This window comes from Clarias gariepinus, chromosome 22 (assembly GCF_024256425.1).
Source record: "Clarias gariepinus isolate MV-2021 ecotype Netherlands chromosome 22, CGAR_prim_01v2, whole genome shotgun sequence".
In the NCBI taxonomy this organism is placed as follows: Eukaryota; Metazoa; Chordata; class Actinopteri; order Siluriformes; family Clariidae; genus Clarias; species Clarias gariepinus.
The window spans coordinates 13,808,266-13,826,603 of NC_071121.1; the positions used below are offsets into that span (position 1 = coordinate 13,808,266).

An 18,338-nucleotide genomic window follows, 5' to 3' on the forward strand; every position below is an offset into this window, starting at 1 on the left:
AATGGTACCTCATGAAAAAAACCCACATTTTGTTATTTGTACTATCATGTGTTAAAACCAAAACACATGATAATACACAAACAACTCATTATTCCAAAGCGTACCATCATGGCATAAAAGAACTTACCTAAATTGATGTTACACAACATGCAGAAATTTGGACAAAGAATGTTGATGTGTTTTTCAGTATCAATGTTCACATGCTGTCAGAAGACCTGAATCAGCCATTGGCACAGAACACCTTGCCCTTGGCTCAGTCTGAGCCTGATTTGCTCAATTTAAGCATGTCTCAGCTTTTTTTTTTTTTTTTTTAACTTGCTGCATGAACACATTTCTGACCCACAAGTCGTGATAGTGAGCACAAGCGACAACAGGAAAACATTCCCATACATTCTCAACTTCATGATTTCATGATTTCACAGTTCTATCAGCAATCTTATGGTAACCATAAAAACCTTGTTAATTTTTTTGTGGTGAATAGATTCTGTCTCAATCAAGCACCTTTATCATATGAGGGACAAATTAAATGCAAAGCTCGTGACTATGTGTGATGTAGGGAGCATTTTGTTTAGTTTGGATTCATACAATAGTCTCTTAATGAATAAAAAGTTCTGATTGATCGCAATAATCCTGTGATTAAACATTGGGAGTGGTCTCATTGCTTTCATCCACAGATCATAAAGGATCACTGAACAGTTTAATGCAAAAAAATACAGATCTCTAACGAAACGTTAGAACAGTAAGGCCAATTCTGCTAGTTTAAGACATTTCAGTTTTGAGTTCAAAAGTAGATATAAGATGATATGTCGGTATTTAAGTTTCATTTCCTTATATTTATATAACATGGTGATAGACCACCTAATTTCTACTGTTGGTAAACAGTCGTAAGTAAATAATAAGACTTTTGTTGACATAGCACTTGCATTTGATAAGGGCATAAAACCAGCAAGGGCGCTGACATCATCATTTAATTGTTTTTGTGCTTCTTGAAGCTACCTTTAGGGTTTAATTTTTTTACGTCAGGTTTACGATTTTTCTTCAGTCTACTTATTGTCACGTAGTACGGTATGGAGAGCGACACAACGAGATGTTATAATATTATAAGAGCCATTTTTAGAGGGAGTGAATGATACAGGAGTTTGTGAGAGTGCTAATGATACGCACAGGTAGACCTTTCCGTTTGGAGATATTGTGGGGAAACAAAAGAAAACTGAAAACACAAAATAAACAGAGCACCACCATCTACGCGAGAATGGACAGGGCTCTGGAAACTATATCCTCTCGGAGCCTACACCCTTACCGAGGATATGAGAGGGCTGGTGTGATTTTTGTGCACACTTTAAACTTAACATGGGAGCGCACCCCAAACCGGTGTGTGTGTGTGTGTGTGTGTGTCTGTCTGTCTCTCTCTCTCTCTCTCTCTCTCGCCGGCGTCCTTTTGTCCTGTCTTGTCTTTGACCCTGATACCTTACTGGACCTAAATATCAGGACCCTTAAATAAACACGCTGGCAGGTGAGGCGCGTGCACGCTGATTGAGGCGTTGCCTGTCAGTGTCTGGCATTTGTTTTCCTCAAATAAAGTATTTTCTTGTGTTTCAAGTGTGTTTTAAGTCATTGTTTTGCTGCATAATGAAGATCCTCCCAATAATTATAACTGAATGCTGTCTCTGTAAATTACTATGCCAAATTATTTGTACTTCCCCCAAAAGGCTCAGCCTTTGCCAGGCCACAGTTGTAAATAAGAAACCTGTTCTTAATCTGTCTTGCCTGGTTAAATAAAGGTAAAAAAAATAATAATAATTTGTACAATTCATTCTGTTTCTACTAACTAATTAACTAATTAGTTAAGCTAAATCATCAATAAAGATTAGTAAGCCTATTCCAATTGAATGATGAGTCTTATGTTTTTAATTACACATCATCGTAGATTTTGGTTGCAGAATTTTTATGTCTCATCTTTATATTGGCCATTTTCTCCATAATGCTAATCATTGAATGGCGTGTTGCAGTTGGCTTTTATACTTATGCTCTCTGAGAGCAGTTTTTCAAACAGTGGATTGTGATAGTGCTGCCCCTGGAAAAACCTTAGGGAAAAAAAACTAAAATAATTACAATAGTATACTGTAGTTTGCTATATTATACAAATATAGCAACTGCTGAATCCCTATGCTGAACTGGACTTCATGATCATTTAAGGAATTTCTGTTATATTGTACTTTCAGCTGCATAACACACATAATGTTATATCATCTCTATCCGTAATCACCGAATAGAGCCCATGAGGATGGGTTCCCTGTTGAGTCTGGTTCCTCTCAAGGTTTCTTCCTAACGCCATCTCAGGGAGTTTTTTTTCATGCCACTGTCGCCGTCACCCTTGGCTTGATTATCAGAGACATTTCATTCATCATTCATTCATTCATTCATTCATCTAATTATTATCTAGACACATTTTTCTCACACATACACACTTCCATAAAATTTCTTTTTTAAGTGTTCTTTTCAGTTTTGTGAAGCTGCTTTGAGACAATGACCATTGTTAAAAGCGCTACATATACTGAACAAAAATATAAACGCAACACTTTTGTTTTTGCTCCCATTTTTAATGAGAGGAACTCAAAGATCTGAAACATTTTCTACATAAACAAAATAACCATATCTCTCAAATATTGTTCACAAATCTGTCAAAATCCGTTATGATGAAGAACTGGAGTCAAGTCGAGACCCCAATGAGGACGACGAGCATGCAGATAAGCTTCCCTGAGACTGTTTCTGACAGTTTATGCAGAAATTCTTTGGTTATGCAATCTGATTGTTTCAGCAGCAGTCTGAGTGGCTGGTCTCAGACGATCATGGAGGTGAACATGCTGAATGTGGAGGTCCTAGGCTGGTGTAGTTACACGTGGTCTGCGGTTGTGAGGCCGGTTGGATGTACTGCCAAATTCTCTGAAACGCCTTTGGAGACGGCTTATGGTAGAGAAATGAACATTCAAATCACGAGCAACAGCTCTGGTGGACATTCCTGCTGTCAGCATGCCGACTGCACGCTCCCTCAAAACTTGCGACATCTGTGGCATTGTGCTGTGAGATTCAACTGAACATTTTAAAGTGGCCTTTTACAGGTGGCCAGTCTAAGGCACACCTGTGCAATAATCATGCTGTCTAATCAGCGTCTTGATATGGCACACCTGTGAGGTGGGATGGATTATCTCAGCAAAGGAGAAGTGCTCACTATCACAGATTTTGACAGATTCGTGAACAATATTTGAAAGATATGGTTATTTTGTGTATGTAGAAAATGTTTCAGATCTTTGAGTTCATCTCATAAAAAAAGAGAGCAAAAACAAAAGTGTTGCGTTTATATTTTTGTTCAGTATAAATAAAATTGAATTGAATATTTACTATAGACATTTAGTTCATGCTGTAGTCACTTGCAGTATTTACTATACTACAGTAATTATAACATACTTACATGTTCAACATATATCAAAAACACTGTAGTATTTACTGTAGTATTTGTTTTTAATGGGGATGTTGTCAGTAATGTTGGATGGGTTTTAAGGTTCCTCTGCACAGCTCTCACTAACTGTGCTGCAGCTGTTGATTCCCTTAAATAACCTGATGATATTTGGTTGTTAAAAAAAAGTTTCAAAATGTTGTACTGACTAGGCCCAATATTTATACAGTAGCTACTGAGCCTCCCTCAGCTTCCATTAAGAGCTCTCTGGACTTTATACTAACACACACAAACAAGACATTCATCACTCAGATGAACACAAAATTATCTCAATAAAATGGCACTGGACTTACAAACACACATTAACAACTTTAATTTATAGAGATTAATTTGTTTTGTCTTAGCTAGTCAGCTAGTTAGTTTTGTTAATTAATGTTGTTAAATCTATATTGTACATATGTTTCAGGAACGTTGTTTCGTTTCACTGTGTACTTAACTGTACTGTACAGGTTTGAAATGACAATAAAAGCCTACTTGTACTTGAACTTGGCGTATCCCTTTCACCAACCAATGCAGTATTTTCAAGTAAAACTCAGGGATTAAACCAAAAGAAAACATTCAGTATTTCAAAAGTAAAGCAAGAGAACCCAAAACTCTTCAAATAATCAATCAAACAGGGCGAGCTAGGGCATCATACAACACGCGTCAATCGTGTGTTCCAATATTTTTGATAACCCAAACATGGGTGGGTTCAAACAAAAGTTAAGATTTTCTATGTTGCTATGCAAAGATCAGGAAATAAATGATAAAAATTCTGTTCTATGTGTATCTTTTGAACTCAAACACATAGTCTTTAGAGTAGGACAAATTGGCTTTGCTATTCCAATACTTTCAATTGAGACTGGATGCTTCTGTTTTCACAGGAGCTTAAACATCCAAATCATTTTAGTCTAAAGTGACGTGCATTTGCAATTTTAGAACACACTTTTTGTATTGAAACAGTGGCTTTAAACCAACACCTTCATGATTTTCTGCATTTGCCAAAAAAAAAAAAAAAAGTATATTTTTATACAAGTTGAAATGTCAAGTGCAGTGAAGTAAATCATGCATGCAGTAAAAGTGCCACCTTGTGGTAAAACCTTCATTTCTGTTAACTAACTTATGAACTGACTGGCTGACTTCCTTGCACTTGTTTTCACTGTTCCTGAATGTTTTTAGGAAATCAGAAGTACTAGATTGTCCTGGTCGAAAACTAACTATCTATTTCCTGAACACATTACTGATGCTCTGTACTACAGGCACTCTTATGGAGAAGTGATTCAGACTGCAGCCCACATTATTTCACTACAACGCTCATTTCAACAGTAGAATTTCAGAACTTCAGAGGAAGTTGAAATGGAAGTTATACAAGTACTATATACTTCCTCTATATTTGTTGTATTGTTTCCGAAATGAGCATATGTGTGTGAGATGGTTCCTAGTCTGTTAATAAAAATAAACTACAGCCCAAGAACTTCAATTAGCAATGGTTCCTCAAATTCTTAGTGAGTATAACAAAAACATGGTTTTGTTTGTTTGACTGTCCGTCTGTTTTCTGGGTCAACAATTAATTTTTTACTATCACACTTCCAATAAAGCACAAAATAGTACTGGAACCTTAAAAACCTTAAAAATACAGAATACAGACAGTAAAACATGGCCCAGGCATTCAGACCTGCATGGAGCACCAATATGCTCGACTTTTTGTATGAAGTTTTATACGAAACAAACTAATTAATCTGCATGAGCAGCAATTGGTTGGAATGTAAATCTCATGTTCCCAACCTTGCTCAAACAGAACCCGTCCTCTAGTGTTTCCCTACTCTAAACAGAATTGATGATTTATTAGATTAAGCAATGAATCATCAATTCTGGAGCAATGTAAAACTTGCATGGTCCAATCCTGTAAATACATAAAGACTAAGCTGCAAGGACGTACTATTAAAAAACACTTACGTTAATGTCACCAACTATGGTGTCACCGCTAACTGATTAGCCATAACATTAAAACCACCAAGTGATGTAAATAACATGGTCCAAAACTACAGAAGAGCTACTGTAGCAAATTTGCTGAAAAAAAAAATATGGTGCTTGAATAGAAAAGTGTCAGAACACTTTGAGATTGAGTGAGAGTGCCCATGCTGTCCTCTGCCAAAAGTGCCCACCACAGGCAGGTGCTCATCAGAGCTAGCCCATACAGCAATGGAAGAAAGTGTTCTGATCTAATAATTCATGTTTTTGTTTACATCATGGCAAATGGCCAGATGTGTGCAGGGAAGAAATGGCATCAGGATGCACTATGGGTTGGTAATGTATGTTATACGGTATGCAATATGACAAGCCAGTGCAGACAGTTTTGCTCTAAGCAGTGTCTGCTGGAAACCCAGTGTCCTTGCAGTGATGTGCCAGATACCACAGCACCCCTTCAGAGGTGTTGTAAAATGTGTGCCTCATGGGGTCAAAGTTAGTTTGTTGTCACAAGGGGGAGCTACACAATATTTAATGGGGATTTTAATGTGTGATCGAGTGCTGGTTTGGTATCAAAGGTCTACTGTCAGACATCAAGTGTAAATAAAATAACTGAATTTAGGAAAATATTTCAACATTTAACAACATTGTTCACATGAATTTATGAAATTAATAATAATGCAATTATACTGAAATATGCTTTCATTTAAAACTGTTCTGTACAGTGTCAGAGCATAATAATGAGAATATATCTTACAGATAAATCACACGTTAAGGATGCTAGTGATGATAGTCCATAGTGCTTGGTATATTAAACTGGAACAGTACCTGATTTTTGCTGCCATAATATCATTATAGCAGCTCCTCATGCACTTTTCACCATCACATAAAATCAGTATACAATTAATACACTTAAAAATAATTACAGTTGTGTACTATTAACATATAAAGAGATTTAAAGTTTGCTCCTGTTTTAAATCAATAAATTAAACAAACTTTACACAGAAACTTTACAAAGTCAAAAGCCATTTCACATGCTGTACATTTATCTGAAAAAAAGCTGTATGTACACACTATACACAGGATGTATGGAGCTGATGTGGGTAAGTGATGCGGTTAAGCGATGCACTCCTGAAGCTGAGCTTTCAAAGACTTAAAACTTGGCCGATCCTCTGGCTCCTCTCTCCAACAGGACTGCATAATTTTGTAGATAGAAGGAGGACATTTGGATGGTGCAGGCATCCTGTAGCCACGCTTGGTCTCCTCAAGTGCCTCTTTTTTATTCATACCTACAGAATGCAAGAACAACAAAATATATTATTTTTGATTGTAATAACAGTGGCTTAGCGGTTATTACTGTCGCCGTGCACCTCCAGGGTCCGGGTTCGATTTCTGGCCAGGATTGATTCCTGCCTCTGTGTGCATGGAGTACTTGGGTTTCAGTCCAAAGACATGCAGATTAGTCTAACTGGGGTTCCCAAATTGCCCGTAGTGTGTGAATGAAAGCGTATGTGTGTGTGCGCTGTGACAGATTGGCACCCTGTGCAGGGTGTACCCTTCCTCATTCCCTAAGTCTCCTGAGATAGACAATGAGTGAGTGAGTGTAATAACTTTGTTTATTTATGTCAGAAGATTGTTAGCAAAAAAGCTGGATATGGTTTACCTGGATATGGAGTTGCACCATAAGAATAAATCTCATACAAGAGAATGCCAAAAGACCAGACATCAGATTTGTTGGAAAAACGGCCGTGTTGGATGGCTTCAGGGGCCGTCCACTTATACGGGATCTTTTTGTCATTAGACACATAGATTGGCTCCTACAAGAGAATTGAAACACATACCATGAAAAAATATAAAAAATATACAGGGAAATGTTGTTTATGATTTATAACAATAGCCATATAACACTAGTTAAACATCACCTTGATAAATCGTGCTAACCCAAAGTCAGCCACCTTGCACAGGTATCCTTCACTAACTAGAACATTACGAGCTGCCAGGTCTCTATGAATACTATTGTTTTGCTCCAGGAAAGTCATTCCATCAGCCACCTGGAATGCCATGTCAGTCAAGAGTTCTGTGTCCAATGCACTGCCCTCTTGACCTTAGGAAAGAAAGAGAGCAAAGAAACATCTCTGTAAAAGTAATTTACTGCTTTAGCTATTAAACTTTATAGCTGGGTTGACAGTAAAACACTGTTTCACAATAGACTGCACACTAAAAAAAAGTTAAGTTGAACAATAAAGTTTTCAAATAAAGGCCTAAGCAGTCTTTATGAGCCTTGCATGCTCGCTTTTGTAATTTTTTTTAAATATAGTTCTGAAGACTAAGAATAAAGACTTACTGCGGAGGAAATCCAGTAGGTTTCCTTTTTCCATGTACTCAGTGATGATGTAATAGGGGGTGGAGGAAGTGCATATTGCGAAGAGTGAGATAAGTTGGTGGTGACGCAATTTTTTTAAGGCCTCAACCTCCAACTGAAAATTTTTCTGGTTTAGAGAATCTGAGATGAAGACATAAAATGCAGTATTAAGCATACAGCTGAGGGACAAATAAGGGAGAAAATGTAGACTGGTGCTATAATGAGCAAATTGCATAATTTAAGTTGATTTTCTGACTAATAAACACTATCCTACTACTGAGGGAGGTAGTCTCTTCTAGCATGACAATCCTCGCAAGCACAGGGTGAGGGTGTCAAGGATCACTAAATGAATATGAAAACTATGCATAAATCAAATAAAAGGAACAACACAAAACAAGACAATTTAATTCCTATTTTGAGAAAAAAATAATTTTTGCAAAAAAAAAAAAGTTGTGTCCAATAATTTGCCAGATTGGTTGAATGTCTGCAAAACCTATTTAATTTCATTTGCGGTAAAATCCATAAAATATTCTAACTTTCGTAGTCATCACTAAACACAGAAGGAAAATTTTTAGTTGCCATTTTTTGACAGCACTTTCTGTCAACATCATCACTGAAACACCAGACAAGGAAATAGGACAGGAACAGGAGACTGTTATAATGGTGTTCATCCCACAGTACAGTTGCAAAAACTCAGGTGTGGTTTTTAGGAATTCCACATGCTGACTAGCACTGACAATATCAGTTCACATCAAACTTCAGTATTAAAAAAAAAAATTGATCTCTGTGACTCTTTAAACTGTGGGATGGTTGTTGGTGTATATCAATTAGGTCATACCATTTTGCATTTCTTTGTCTAATTAGAACGTATTACATACCAGATGGCATCATTAAAAAAAGGATTAGTCCATGTAGTCTGATGAGTCCAAGTGTACTCTAGTTAAAAGTGATGGGCTAAAAACTGAAGTGCGCTGAAGGCAGTGTGGGGTTTAGCTTCAGTTGATCAGGTCACATAGAGGCTTACCATGGTTCTTGAGAATTTTGATAGCCACATTAGTTTGGTTCCTCCACAAGCCTCGATAAACATCAGCAAAGAAACCACTGCCGAGCTTTTCCTCCAAAGTGAAGTCCTCTTTGGGAAGTTCCCACTTGTCCACTGTAGTGTGAGACAGATCCTGTTGCTTGGGCTTTCTCTAACAACAGGAGAGTTACCACAAATTTATTAATGCATAGTAATTTGCATACACACGCGCACACACGCACTATATATATAGATAGATAGATAGATAGATAGATAGATAGATAGATATAGATATTTATAGATAGATAAATATAAATATATCCTATATATTATGAATGACGAAAAAAAAAATGGTAAAACAAAAACCTCACCTTGACGCAGGGTTTGCCCAGGGTTCCGAATGAGGACAGAGGATGAGTCTGATAGTGTTGCACAAGCTCTGGCAAACTGTTGAACTGACAGGACTTTCTCAGGTAGAATTCATTGTTTGAGCGATAGATCTTAAAGTGCTTTGCTTTGTTTTTTTCCTTAACTGGTTTAAAAGAAATGTCATTAGAAAACAGAAACAGAAAAAAACAAGGATGTCTAAAAAGAAATGCTTGCTCATATTTCGAAAGGCTTGTGCATCAAACAAGCTGAAATGGGAAATGCTCATAACAAAGAAATAAAACTAAAAGCCTCATAATTATTTGAAGCATGTCTTTAAATACACACCTGAGAGGACCTGACCCACATTGTCAGTCTCACTGAATCGCACCAGAAAAGCTCCATCTCTGTTCTGACTTGTCAGAAGGTGACTGTGACACTCAATCCGATTCATTTTGCCAAAAAACCACCTGATGAGCATAATATGACAGTAAAGATAGTAAATCAGCGAGCATGTTGGACAGTTCACACAGAGTTAAGTGACCTGCAGACTATTCATACAATTTGACCTCCCAGAACTGATATAAACCATATAAAAAGAGGTTCTTCCTCACCTTTGTCAGTATTTCTATTAAAATGGTAGAATAACTTTGATAATGGTAGGATGTGGTCACAATACTGTTACAAAATTAGAAAATCACAAATCCTCTGCTTATGAGTGACAGTTTCCTTGCAGTTCAACAAACAGTACACTGAGAACTATGGCTTGGAGCGATATCCCGGACAATATTCAAAGGAATTGCAAATTATATTTGCAATTGCGTTTCCCACATGTGGACGCACAAAGTGTAATTAATTACATAATTTAAATGTAATTGCAAACTTTGCATTAACGTTTGCTTTTTCGCCTTCGTGAACGCACACTGACTGCCAAATTTTAAATAAAAAAGAAAAGTCCATTTGCATTTGTATTTGTATTTCCCATGTCTTACAAGTCATGAACCTGCCATATTTAAATAGCAAAATCAATGACCACGTTTTCTTTTTCACTTTCTCTGCGTCGCGCGTCAAGCCGGCCAAAATTCTAACACAATCGCTAATCCATTTGCAATTGCATTTCCAACACGTTACACAGAAACCTGTCAATCAGCACCAGGGGCGGGTCTATACTGTGGGGAGGGATTGTGTGGGGAGTGACGTCACTCGCAGTCGCCGACCAAGAGGGGGGAATTTGAGCAATGGAGGTGAACCGAGATTATCTCGTTTGTTTATCAAGAAATAAACACACAAAAACGACAAATCGCATATTTTCTGACTCTGAAGTGGACAGAGAAGCTATTACAAATAAAAATATTTTTTAAAGATCTTCTCATGTTACAGCCTGCTGTAAATAAATCTGTCAGAAACGCTGCTTACCGGAGCTTTATAGCGATGGAGTCAATAAGGGACCGTATAAAAAGTGCATAACCAAGACCCAACCGTTTATTTACAGAAGAATACACAGGATTACAGAGAAATACCTCACAGGACATTAAACATATTACACTCTTAGGCTAAAGTATGGATTATTTGTTTATTAATTTGTTTGTTTAATTGATTATTAATTATTTCAATGTACATCTTAAAATAATTGATTACACAGACAATTCCTGTGGCAATAAAACATTATTTGTTAAATGAGAGTTAGGGTGTTTTTTAATTATTATTAAAATAATAATAATTGTAAAGATATGTATGAAAATGAATGCACAGTCTATTATGAGTTGCAAAAATGACAATTAAATCAACAAAATTTAATAACTTTTTTGCTATAGAAATTAGCATTTAGAAAACGTAAAACCAACTGTACAAAAAAGCAATCTATCCTTGCAAATAACTCCAACCCTTCCCTTTGCAATGGAATATTAATTCCCTTTGTTTGATATTAATTGATTAATTGATATATATTAATTGATATTAATTCAGTTAATTTTTTTATTCATTAATAAATTCAAAATGAAATCAAACTGAAACTGATAGAGTGGATTATAGTACAACTGGTTTTACATGTGTAATCCACATAACGAAAAAGCTATTTAACTTTATTTTTGTAATGTTATGCGCTAAAATGCCTCCACGGATTGCCCCTCCCCCTACATAACCTCTATCAAATATTCATATTAGAACATAAATTAATAGGTTTCTGACTTACAAATTGCACCAAACGAATTTGATTATAAAATAAGCAATATAAAAAAAACACATGTTGTATTGGGAAAAAATATATAAATCATTTTTTTTTCATATATATGTATATTTTTATATTGCTTATTTATAATAAAAATCGCGTCGTGTAATTTTTCATCATAAACAATATTTATTTAGTGTAAACATTTTTGTATTACATGACAAAAAAATTATATGAGAATTTGTATTACGTGTCTTAATTTTCGTGTATTAATTTGTCACGTGCCTAGGGTTAATTATAATAGTAATAATAGATTTGATGATAATAATAATAATATGAACTTTTTGATTATGATGTCCTAATATATTTGATAGAGATTTTGTGGGGGTGCAATCCGTGACAGGGGGCATTTTAGCGCACAACACAGCATTTACTGCTGTTCACCTCCATTGCTCAAATTCCCCCCTCTTGGTCGGCGACTGCGAGTGACGTCACTCCCCACACAATCCCGCCCCACAGTATAGACTGACGCTGATTGACAGGTTTCTGTGTAACGCGTTGGAAATGCAATTGCAAATGGATTAGCGATTGCATTTGAATTTTGGCCGGCTTGACGCGCGACGCAGAGAAAGTGAAAAAGCAAACGTGGTCATTGATTTTGCTATTTAAATATGGCAGGCTCATGACTTGTAAGACATGGGAAATACAAATGCAAATGGACTTTTCTTTTTTATTTGAAATTTGGCAGTCAGTGTGCGTTCACGAAGGCGAAACAGGAATCGGTAATGCAAAGTTTGCAATTGCATTTGAATTATGGCACACTTTGTGCGTCCACATATGGGAAACGCAATTGTTGCAATTCCTTTTGAATATTGTCCAGGATATCGCTCCATAGAAGGTCCTGTGTCATCTGCCAAAAGAACCTACATTGGGCACATGAGCAGCAGGACTAGACCACATAGCAATATAAAAAAGTGGCCAAGTTTTTGCTGACTAAGTACACCCCTTTATGTAAATTGTCAGTGGCCTCTTTACACAGGATAACATATCCTGGCCCATTGCAAAAGTGGTTCAAGAATTGTTTAAAGAACACAACAAGTGTTTGAGGTGTTGACCACCAAATTCTCTAGGTCTCAATCTAATTGAACATCTGTGGAATATTCTCCAGTCCTTGGTGGTCTCATCTTGCAACTTACAGCATGGCTCCAGATCGCACAACACACATGCAAAGGTTTACTGCATGTGTGTTGCACATTGACGGGTCAGGGTGGTTTTGGTGGCAAAGGGGTGACCTACTCAATATTATTATGTTATTACTGATTTATGTAAGTCCTACGGGGTGGCTTTGTAAAGATTTCTGAAAACACACAAATGTAATAAATAAGAATAATAAAATTGCATAAAATAAATTAACTTTGTTTATTAAAGATTTTCCTACATTTTACTATGCACACTTTTAGTTCTGGCTTATTTCATGATGCACAAAATCATGGTAACCATATACTGTAGCAAATAGATTTTGCATGTTAGGAAGTCTTAAGCGGATTTTAAGATGTCAATTTCTAGACCGTCTACATTTTAAAACATGTACTGTACGTGTATGTAGTGTACGTGTTTCTTGTTTCCAAATGTGCTTAAATTTGTATTGTACAAAGGCACAAAATCATCCACAATCAATTAATTAATCAATCAGTCAATAAATCAAAAAAATGTATGTTTTAAGTTTCAAAAGAAAACAAAATTGTGCACGGTTTGCAATCATATTAACACAGCATAACCTTATTTATCAGTATTAAACATCCACTTAGTCTTGTAGTAGCCATGCACACCATCATGAATATATCTTGCAATATGGAGAGCTGTAATGTTTTCTCACCAAGTTGGAAGTTGGACTAGTTGAACTAAGTTTTATGATTATTACCATTAAATATAGAAGTCTGGTTTCAGTTTAAGAGTTTTGTCAGAAATATTGCATATACTATAATATAAATCCTTTTTTTTATATCATACTGTGTAAATAAAATTTTTATTTGAAATACCGTATAACAGTTTGGGAATTACATTGGTCTTTTTAAGTTTCTCCTTCTTCAACATCTCAAAGGTCATCAGACAAACTAACAATCATAAACCATCTTCATGCTGCACTGCCTGCCAACTAACACACAGTATAAATGCAGATCAATTCCTGCTTTCTGTTTCACCCAGATGAGGATGGGTTCCCTGTTGAGTCTGGTTCCTCTCAAGGTTTCTTCCTACTCCCATCTCAGGGAGTTTTTCCTTGCCACTGTCCCTCTCGGCTGGCTCACCAGGGACTATCTGACCATTTTGATTCATACACATTTAAATTCCATACAAACTTAAATAATTCTTTTGATTGTGTAAAGCTGCTTTGGAACAATGCCAATTGTTAAAAGCACTATACAAATAAAATTGAATTGAATTGAATCTTTAAAACTTGTTTAAAAAAAAAAAACTGCAGTCTTTTACTGCAGTTGGGAAACTATGGACATCATCAGATTTCCTCCCTTGAAAGTTGCTCAGTTGGGTTGAGGTCAGACGACTGACTGCTTTTTAAGAACATTAAATTTCTTTGACTTAGGTAGCTTGTGTGGTATGTTTTATATCATTGTCCATCTACTCTATTACTCTAAAGCACAGTGACAAGACAGTCAGCCTTTGTATCATGTGACTGAATGTGAACTGAAAGTAGCACTGTACAATTCGGGATTCATCCATGTTTCTATTTTTAGTCACATAATCAATAAACACCAGCTGCCATGCTTCATTTATTGTACGGTCTCTACTCTATTTAATGTAAATTTAATGTAAATTATAACTGAGCCTACCAGTTTCTCCTATCCTCCTGAGACCTGAGAACTTTACTGTTGTATACTTTGTAATTTCTACTGACTGTTTTTCTTTATTCATAGCTGATAACTCTAAATTTGATCTGGCAAAAGAATTATAACTAACAGTCCTCATATGAGGATGGTACAAGGATATATATATATATATATATATATATATATATATATATATGAAAATGTCATGTCCTCATATGGAGGTTAATGTGTAATATGTTTTGATAGTTCTGCTATGTTGTCTGTGTGTGTGTGTGTGTGTGTGTTTACTCTAATTCAAACGTATACTGCGAAAGAAATGATGTAAGTCAGACAGTCGTGTTTAGCCTACTCACTCCACTTGGTGTTTGCGCAAGCTTCCTTTTAGTGGGGGTTATTTAAGGTAGCACATTCTCGGTGGGTGTTACTCCAACTTTCTAGAGGAGGATAAAAAGTAAAGTTTAATAACACTCACGGCTGCCTCGTGAACGCTTCCGCGCGCTCCAGGTAATTATGCGGCACGACTCCGGTCGCGAGCACGCGCCCGCTTACGTCCAGCTTGTCGGCGGTCCACCAGTCTCCCCCGCGCTTCACGATGAGGAACCGATCTCCCGCCTCAAACGACATCTCGTCGGTGTCTCCCGCTTTGAAACCCCATAAGGCCATGTAAACGGTGCTCTCCTCCGGCGGTACACTGGTCGCGCTCGGATTCTCCGAATACCGCCCTTCCCCCGGCGGACCATTGTCCGGTTTGGACTCCGCGTCTCTCCTCTCCAGCTCTTCGTGCCCCTTTTCGCTCCGGTTACAGAGTGACCTCATTCGGTCCCACAGTGACCAGAGACATGGGCACCGTCTGTTCGAACCCCCCTCCATGTGTTCCTCTAAGGCGCGCGCTGTCCAGGCTGACCCACACACCCACACGCGCGCGCACGAACGCACTTTTGAGCGACTGTGAGAATTTAAATAGCGCTTCTGATCAAAGGGAAATGATCTAAACTGAAAAACTTCCTCATTGCCAGTACGCTTTGACGCGCAGGCAGCACGTAGCGCTGCGTAAAAGCTGAGTGCACCAAGTTCAGTACATTATCGCAGCAAACAACTACTGTACACACCCTGCATGCACAGATACAGGTACAACCTGCACTTAACCTACACTCTCAGAAATAAAGATATAAATCTACAGTTTTTCCTTAGAGTGTTACCATCAAGGGAACGTGTTTTCTACCTTTATTATGTCCCATGGTCCAATTAAAACAAAAGGTACAGGCCTATTCATTTATTTTTAAGGTATATTTGCTTAACGTTTGCAGAAGAAAAACAACTAATAAACCTACAAAAGATTTATTATCAAAACTATTACTAGCACATCAGTAATGAGGGTGGGTACATATTAATTCAATTAAATTGTATTTGTATAGCGCTTTTAACAATTGGTATTGTCCCAAAGCAGCTTTACACAATCAAAATAATTATTTAAGTTTGTATGGAATTTGAATGTGTATGAATCAAAATGGTCCCTGGTGAGCAAGCCGAGGGCAACAGTGGCAAGGAAAAACTCCCTGAGATGGTAGTAGGAAGAAACCTTGAGAGGAACCAGACTCAACAGGGAACCCATCCTCATTTGGGTAAAACAGAAAGCAGGAATTGATCTGCATTCATACTGTGTTAGTTGGCAGGCAGTTCAGCATAACAGTTGATGTTAATTGATGTTAATATGGAGTCCATTTAGTTATTGAAAACTCAGGTAGACTTGTATGAAGTTCCAGTCCTGAACTATCGACGGTCAAGTCCTCAGAGAAACAGCTGCCAACACCAGTCAAGGCCAGAACGTCTTCTAGGTAGAAAGAACCATCCCCAGACACGAGACGCATCTCAATGAGACACACGGGGCATCCATGTGACGAGATCCCCAACCCGAAGCGGGGCACCTGGATGGGTCAGACAGGTCTTGAGGGCAGAGGGAGTCTGGTTCACTGGCAGCTCAGGAACGACATGTGTAGCTCAACAGAGAGAGGGAAGGAGAGAGAGGGGGAGAGAGGGAAGAGAAAGAGCGGGAGAGAGAGCAGAAGAGGAGAGATAACAGTTAGGTCTGGTCACAGTTATATAATGTATAATGTAAATGTATATTTACTGTAGAGTGCAAGCAGAGACTCTGGCAGGACTAATTATTACAGCATAACTAAAAGGGAGAGCCAGAAGGAAACACAGACATGAGGGCTCCCTGAGATGTAAAGCAACCAATTACCTCACCGTCAACAAACCTGAGTGATCAATGAGAGTGGGGAGGACAGCATCTAAACATACCAGTTCACCATAATACTCTACGTCCATGAGTCCCCCAGATCTGCTCCTTTACCTAAGGCAAATCTATTTATAAAAATGCTTGATTAAATAAATAGGTTTTTAGCATAGACTTAAACACTGAGACTGTGTCTAAGTCCGAACACTACTTGGAAGACTATTTCTATTTCTCTTTGTAAGAAAAAGCTCTGCCCCCAGCTGTAGTTTTCATAATATGCAGTACTGATAAGCAGCCTGCATCCTTTGATCGAAGTAGGCGTGGCGGATCGTAAGACACTAGCAGTTCACTTAGATACTGCAGTGCGAGACCATTTAATGCTTTATATGTTAAAAGTAGTATTTTAAAATCAATGCCAAATTTCACAGGGAGCCAATCAAGTGAAGATAAGATAGGTGTGATGTGCTCGTATCTTCTGGTTCTAGTGAGGACTCTCGCTACTTTTCTTTTACTGTTGCACTTGATGGAACAGAAAGGCCATCTAAAGTAATAGAGTGATCTAGAATCTTACTTCTAGCTGTATGCGGTCCTATGACTAGAACTTCTGTCTTATCTGGATTAAGCAGAAGGAAGTTAATTAGCATCCAATTTCTTATGTCCTGCACACATTGCTCAACTTTAGTAACCTGGTTTATCTCATAAGGTTTTGCTGAGACATATAACTGTGTGTCGTCAGCCTAACAGTGAAAACTAATACCATGCTTACGGATTATGTTGCCCAGAGGAAGCATGTAAAGGAAAAAAAAACAATGGGCCTAAAACTGAACCCTGTGGAACACCAAACTCCACTATAGAACATGCAGAATAATCATCATTTAAGTATACATACTGATACCGATCGGTCAAATATGATCTGAGCCAGGAGAGGGCTGTACCCTTAATTTCTACCACATTTTCAAATCTGTGAAGAAGAATACTATGATCAATGGTGTCAAAAGCTGCACTGAGGTCGAGTAATACAAGAATGGTTACACAACCTTGATCAGAGGCCAATAGGAGGTCATTTCGAGTGCTGTCTCTGTACTGTGATGAGGCCTAAATCCTAACTGACACAGTTCATGTATGTAATTTCTATGTAGATATGGGCATAGCTGCTCCACTACTATCTTTTCCAGAATCTTGGAGATAAAGGGAAGGTTTGATATTGGCCTGTAATTGGACAGCTGACAGGGCTCAAGGTCAGGTTTCTTTATAATCGGTTTAATAACTGCTAATTTAAAAGATTTTGGAACATACCCACTGCTGAGTGAAGAATTAATTATTCTTAACAGGGGTTCTGTTATTGCTGGTACTATCTGTTTAAGAAAATGTGTCGGTACAGGATCTAATATACAGGTGGATGAATTTGCAAAAGAGATGAGTGAAATTAGTTCATTCTTTTAAAGGGGAGTAAAGTATTCTAGGTTCCGATCTGACATGGCTAGATTAACATCTGCATAACTTACATTGTTTGGTTTCAAAGCCTCAATTTTATGCCTAATATTTACAATTTTGTTATTAAAAAAGTTCATGAAGTCCTCACTATTACACGATGTTGTTGTGGAGATTTCTGCAGTGGTCTTATTTCTGGTTAATTCGGCTACGGTATTAAATAAAAATCTAGGATTATTTTTGTTATTTTCTATAAAAGTGGAGAGATACGTTGATTTAGCTACACTAAGAGCTTTTCTATATTTCAGGATACTCTCCTTCCATGCTATTTGAAATACTAACAATTTAGTTTGATGCCATTTATGTTCTAATTTCCGAGCGGTCTGTTTTAAAGAGCGTGTATTATCCTTATACCAGGGAGCGAGTTTCTTATCTCTAATAATTTTTCTTT

General features: G+C 37.3%; 1 protein-coding gene across 1 annotated transcript; it reads right to left on the minus strand.

The window, feature by feature from the left end:
• Positions 1-6,005: 6,005 nt before the first annotated feature.
• Positions 6,006-15,192, minus strand: ptk6b (PTK6 protein tyrosine kinase 6b). Its single transcript, XM_053482131.1, has 8 exons — positions 14,693-15,192; positions 9,559-9,680; positions 9,216-9,376; positions 8,848-9,016; positions 7,806-7,964; positions 7,384-7,565; positions 7,125-7,278; positions 6,006-6,750 (listed from the first exon to the last, which is right to left on the minus strand). The coding sequence occupies exons 1-8, from the start codon at positions 15,088-15,090 to the stop codon at positions 6,578-6,580; spliced, it is 1,518 nt and encodes a 505-aa protein (XP_053338106.1). The 5' UTR covers positions 15,091-15,192; the 3' UTR covers positions 6,006-6,577.
• Between the last annotated feature and the right edge of the window lie 3,146 nt (positions 15,193-18,338).

What these genes read in the sequence shown, in the direction of transcription:
- ptk6b (XM_053482131.1), bottom strand. Translation starts at nt 15,090, where the DNA reads ATGGAGGGGGGTTCGAACAGACGGTGCCCATGTCTCTGGTCACTGTGG. An exon ending in TGGGCAAACCCTGCGTCAAG is followed by an intron (nt 9,017 to 9,215) that starts GTGAGGTTTTTG and finishes TCCTGTTGTTAG; the next exon opens with AGAAAGCCCAAGCAACAGGA. An exon ending in CAAAATTCTCAAGAACCATG is followed by an intron (nt 7,965 to 8,847) that starts GTAAGCCTCTAT and finishes TCTTCATCTCAG; the next exon opens with ATTCTCTAAACCAGAAAAAT.